Source organism: Electrona antarctica (assembly GCF_951216825.1).
Source record: "Electrona antarctica genome assembly, chromosome: 10".
Classification (NCBI taxonomy): domain Eukaryota; kingdom Metazoa; phylum Chordata; class Actinopteri; order Myctophiformes; family Myctophidae; genus Electrona; species Electrona antarctica.
The window spans coordinates 2,115,168-2,121,395 of NC_136791.1; the positions used below are offsets into that span (position 1 = coordinate 2,115,168).

A 6,228-nucleotide genomic window follows, 5' to 3' on the forward strand; every position below is an offset into this window, starting at 1 on the left:
GGCGTGATGGACTCCATATATGGAGGCGTGACACAACTTCATCGTAGTAATCTGTGACCTGAGGTCGCAATAATGTCTGCAATCGAATACTAATAACATTGCAAAACATTGTGCCAGCATTGTTTTTGAGTGGTGCAACCACTCCAAGGAACAGTCCCTATAGGACTATGTTACTATGGCACTATGTTTAGAGTACAGGTATTTAGAGTATAGGGGGTGCTGTTGCACCAGTCGCTTCAGACTGGTCTGATTTCTAAGTTGCATGCACCTTGTTTTTTGTCTAAGTTTTGTAATTTGTTTCTTTGTGTGAATTAGGAGTCCAGGTGCGTCCAAACACAAGGACTGCTTCTACATGGATGCCTGACCAGTGTGGCATTGACCATCCAGAGACACGGCACACATCCACACCCACATCCACACCCACGTCGACGCCAACGTCCACACCCATGTCGACTCCCACATCCACACCTGTAAAAAGGCCACGGATTTTAGCTGCAGCAGCAGAGAACGTGGAGAGCATGGACAGCACGGACACACAGACGGATGTGCCTGATGACTCTGTCGCTGAAGATGTCGGTGCACAGGATATTCGCAGGTAATAATAATAATCTAATGCTCTTTGATGAGCCCCTGCCCTTTGTTATAAAATCATATATCTGTTCTAACATGTTGTAATATCTTCTCTCCAGTACTCCAGCTTTCAGTGCAAGGAAGTACATCGTGTTTGAGGACAACTTGTTTCAGCTGCTCGGCACATGTCCTAATTGCACCCGTGAATGTGGACTGCAGAAGCATGTGATGGGAACTTTCCTGTCTGTCACCCAGGTAATTAAATCATGTGCTTTACAGGTGCTTACAGGTGCTTTACATAGATTGTGCATTACATTCACCCATTCACACACACACACATTCATACACTGATGGCGGCGGAAACCATGCAAGCTGCTCATCGGGAGCAATTAGGGGACAGTGTCTCGCTCAAGGACACTTCAGCACTAACTCTGGGGAAGCCTGGGTTCCTTCCGGTTCCCATGCGGCCGCTCAACCTCCTGAGCCACAGTCGCCCCCATGTGTAATCACTGTTCATGTGTAATTCTTTCTCATTTCTCAATATTTCTGCTTTTGCTCTTTACCCATTAGACCTGCCTCCACTGTGAGCGTACTGCTAAGTGGCAAAGCCAGCCCTATCTTGGGAGCATCCCAGCTGGGAACATTCTGCTTTCCGCAGCTGTGGCTTTTAATGGCGCCTCATTCATTCAGGTCCACAAGGTAAGTTGATGTGTAGATCATCAACTACAGTTACAGCTAAACACATTGGTATAGTATTAGTGACCATGTTTTTCTTGTTGTAAACTTAGGTTCTGTCATCACTGCGGCTCCAGTCCTTCACTCCGAGGACATACTACCGCCACCAACGGTCATACCTTCAGCCAACCATTCTCCACCAATGGAAGATGGAGCAGGCCAAGGTTTTGGCTGTTGCGAAGGCAGCTGGGAAACCCATTACTTTGGGAGGCGACATGAGAGCGGACTCGCCGGGTTAGTATAACTACGTATAGCTCACCTTCATTGCTATTTTCTTGTGGAAATGCAGTAATAACCGTCTCTCTCACCCCACAGGCCACAGCGCAAAGTATGGATCATACACGATGATGGATTTGGAGCAAAACAGGATCTTGGACATTCAACTTGTGCAGGTAGGAATTATGTAATGGTCATAGTCTTCACATCTTTGTCCACAATTAACCTGTGCATTAGCAAACTCATTGTTTTTGTTGACAGAGTAATGAGGCGGGCGTGAAGTACAGCAACAACATGGAAATAGCAGGTTTCACCAGGAGCCTGTCATTTCTGGAGTCGGCTGGCTTGACAATAGGTGCCATTGTCACTGACCGTCACCTGCAGGTACAGAAGTACATGAAGGAGCAGAAACGGGACATCCAGCACTTCTACGATGCCTGGCATGTAGCCAAAGGTTGTTTATTGAGCCAAGCAATCACAGTAAATTAGTGATATTATTCATTTATTATTAGTATTATTATTATTATTCACAAGACATTTTTAGTTTACTTGTTATTACTTAGCATGTGTAAACTAATTATTTTCTTCTTTTTCTTTCTCTTCTCTCTCTTATCCTGTTCAAAGGCCTGTCCAAGAAACTGGAGGCACTTGGGAAGGAGCGTGGCTGTGATGAGGTCAAAGTGTGGAGAAAGAGCTCTGTTAACCATCTGTACTGGTGCACATCCTCGTCGCAGAGTGGGGAAGAGGCTGTGGCTAAGTGGTCATCCATCACCAACCACGTGCAGAACGTCCACGCCCACGCCAATCCACTGTTCCCCAACTGTGCCCATGACCTCCTCACACCCAGAGCATGGCTGTTACCAAGTGAGACATTTACATTGTCTACATCTTATGCTGAAATCCTACAAATGTACTTCTTCATTACTTTATTCTAAATATGAATTATATCATTTATATTATTAAAAATAACCATTTATGCTATCTACAGCTGTTTGTGACCTGGGCTGTACCTATATGGATCTTTTGTGAAACGGATATTTTTGTCCTGTTTATAAAAACTGCTCATACGACAAAGATATGTGTCCACACACAAACGCAGAAACTCATTGAACACCGGAGAACATCAATGCAATAGCAGGTTTCAATTGTAGGCTATATTTGATTTTATATTTACACGTATGAGGTGCCAAATACATAGGCCTATCACATTTGTAATGAAGGAATAAGTACCGCATTTTAAAAGCCACCTAAATTGTGAGTGGAAGTGGAACACGTGTCTTGCATTGTCTGTCAGGCGTGGCAGCATGGCTTTGTAGTGTTAGCACAGTCTTTTGCGGTACATTTGGCAGCTTGTATCTGTAGATATGAATATTTGATAAATAAACCCCGCCTGATTGCCTAAAATCTATGAAAAGCTATTGTTGAAACTTGAAATGCACTGTATTGAATATTGAGTCAAGTGCAATGAACACAGATGCTGCCAATGGTCAGTAGAGGGCAGTGCAGTCTTCATATTGTGAGGACATGCGCAGTGCAGATGTCAGTCACAGTGTCAGTCACTCCATGTCTTTCCAGTTTGGGTATCGATTAAAATCTGATAACTGTGATTCTATTGACTGATTACAGTAGTACAGTAGTCATCATGCATAAGTTGTAATTGTAGTTGTAATTTTTAAACTGATAAGTGGTGATCTTTACATCCTCTGTTTTTTATCATTCCTCAGATACCAAAGCCTGTGAACGGTTTTGTGACCTGGTGCTGAAAGCTCCATTGCTGAAGGACGTCGCCAAGATCAGTCCTCACGCCCAGACCTCATCCCTGGAAAGCTTTCACGCTCTACTCCTGCGTTGGGCCCCCAAAAATGTGGTCTTTCCGTTCATTGGAATGCTGTGCAGGTTGGTGAATTTAGTAAGAATGCTTGCAGCTTAGTATAAGATGTAAAACGTTTTTTTAGATTATTATTATTATTTAATTATCAAGTGAATGCACTGTCAGGCCAGAGCCTATATGTGGCATGCGCCTGGACCACTTGGCCAGCCGGTGCCCCAACTGTAAAACATTCCCATGGCCATGAAATTCCTGGAATTCTTTTGAAATTAGAAAAACACATTTCCAGGCCTTGAATTACTCTGCATATACATTGTTTTTGGCCGTTTACATTGTTCATAAAAACATGTCTAACATCTAACAGAAATGTGTAATGAGCTCCGTGAGTGCGGCCTAATGTATACATGACGTCACAACAACAGCTTCACAAGCTCACAACACGTTGCACCGTGTTACTCGTGTTACACTGTGTTATGCGATACTGTTCAGAAGGCATTCACTTCAGAGTCACAGAAAAAAAAACACTCACTGGTTTCTCTATTTTATTATTCAATATTTGACAAAAGAAAAACCAATTAAAGTTGGGCTGGACAATATGACTTAGAAATCAATATCACAAATAACATTTGCCCCTAACGATTTAAAGAACAATACAACGTACTTCGAATGCCCCCAGAGAGGAAACAAGGCTGACCTAAGATCATCTGCCACAGAACTGTAGAGGCTGAGCTGCTGCAGATGGGGGTGTTTGAACTGTAGAGGCTGAGCTGCTGGAGATGGGGGTGTTTGAACTGTAGAGGCTGAGCTGCTGGAGATGGGGGTGTTTGAACTGTAGAGGCTGAGCTGCTGGAGATGGGGGTGTTTGAACTGTAGAGGCCGAGCTGCTGGAGATGGGGGTGTTTGAACTGTAGAGGCCGAGCTGCTGGAGATGGGGGTGTTTGAACTGTAGAGGCTGAGCTGCTGGAGATGGGGGTGTTTGAACTGTAGAGGCTGAGCTGCTGGAGATGGGGGTGTTTGAACTGTAGAGGCTGAGCTGCTGGAGATGGGGGTGTTTGAACTGTAGAGGCTGAGCTGCTGGAGATGGGGGTGTTTGAACTGTAGAGGCCGAGCTGCTGGAGATGGGGGTGTTTGAACTGTAGAGGCTGAGCTGCTGGAGATGGGGGTGTTTGAACTGTAGAGGCTGAGCTGCTGGAGATGGGGGTGTTTGAACTGTAGAGGCTGAGCTGCTGTAGATGGGGGTGTTTGAACTGTAGAGGCTGAGCTGCTGGAGATGGGGGTGTTTGCCAAAAAACGTGATAGGTGGAGGAACCTTATCGATGCCTTAGAGCACATTTGTAAGTAAGTAAGAAAAAAAGGAAAAATACAAAAAGTGAAAATATCAGATCTACAAGCTCACAATGCATCGCGATGCTACGCATTATGAGCTTGTAGATCAGCTATTTTCACTATTTTTGTACACCACCATTGTACAACAAAAAAATAATACAGGGGGTTGGAAATAAAACAATATCACAAAAACCCCACTTCTCGATTATCGATTATCCTACAGAACAGTTTTGATATATTTTTGTCCAGCCCTAACAATAACAAAACAACAAAAAAACATGAAGTTCAACATTCAACATTTTTGGTATTTATTTGCTGGGATCATGGGCACTGTGATCTCAAAAGCTTCAATTATGTCCTAAGGAAGATGACAAAATAAAAATTACTGTTTGTTTGTTTCAAATTGCAATGTTATACCAACTGTGAGGATGAACAGTGAACAATAGGAACTGAGATCAGACCCCTGCAAGCTACAAGCTCATAGCGCACCACCGAGTGGCGTGCTATGAGCTTGTAGGTCTGCTATTTTTGAAGCAGACCTACTGTAAAGTGGCGTTCTTTTTTTTTTTTTTTTTCGGGCTTTATCGGGCTTCGGGCCTAACATTATGGTAATCTTTAGGGTCGGGCCGAGCTTCGGGCTGAACCAGTTAGGGCCGGGCCGTGCCGGGCTTCAAATTTCGGGCCCGATGAGAACTCTAACCGGGCCTACTTTTTGGGCGGGGGGGACTTGGACTGCAGTATCCCGTTGACCTCCGTGAGCCGTGCATAGAGCGTCTCCGTGGTCACGGCCAGCTCTCCTATCCGGGCCTGCAGACCCGCGAGCATCCCGTTCAGCAACTTCAGCTCCTCCTCCAACTTCAGACACTCCTTGCACCGCGAGTTGGCGGCCTGCCTGTTGTACTCCAGCACCACGCAGCCTCCGCCGACCAGGAAGATCACCGTCTCCCCGAGCAGCTTGGCGCCGAGCTCCACGACCTCCTCGTTCGGCGGGTTGGTCTTGGTCTTGGTGAAGCTCGTCTCCACCCAGCGGTAGGCCTGCGCGGGAGGCATGCACACGTACGTCTTGAAGAAGTCGCTCCGTCTGGCGGCGTCCTTGATCACGTTGGCCACCGGCTTGCTCAGCCACTCAACCGCTTGCTCAGCCGCCAGGTAGACGAGCTTGGCGATGGGGAAGGCGCCGACCACCATTTTGAATAACTACTCAAACTATATAGAGCTGGGTTAGAGCTGGGTGTCCGGTGGGGACCCGGTGAGGACTTAAACCAGGATGCAGAAATCTCTGACACGACGATATCTGTCTGGGTCGTTGGATTCCTGTCTGAGAATATCTGGGTTGTACCCGCTCTTATATAAGGTGCTGCCAGACGGTCAAAAGAGCTGCGCACGTTCTCGGCTGCGAGCAGCTTAAAGGGGGAACGACATGCCCCGAAATTAATATTGCTGATACTGTACATCACGTGGTCTGAATGAAAACGGTTTCGACCTGCACGCGGCTGTATCTCAGGCTCTGACGTGACCTAGCACCTAGGCGAGCTGAGTGGCTAGCGCATTTC

The 6,228-nt window shown here is 46.0% G+C and overlaps 1 protein-coding gene across 1 annotated transcript; it reads right to left on the reverse strand.

The window, feature by feature from the left end:
- Window positions 1–5,380: 5,380 nt before the first annotated feature.
- Window positions 5,381–5,863, reverse strand: LOC306931490 (optic atrophy 3 protein homolog; the record flags this gene model as incomplete). The annotated part of the gene is made up of 1 exon (XM_079512889.1): window positions 5,381–5,863. One exon carries the CDS (start codon window positions 5,861–5,863, stop codon window positions 5,381–5,383), a length of 483 nt encoding a protein of 160 aa, XP_079369015.1.
- Between the last annotated feature and the right edge of the window lie 365 nt (window positions 5,864–6,228).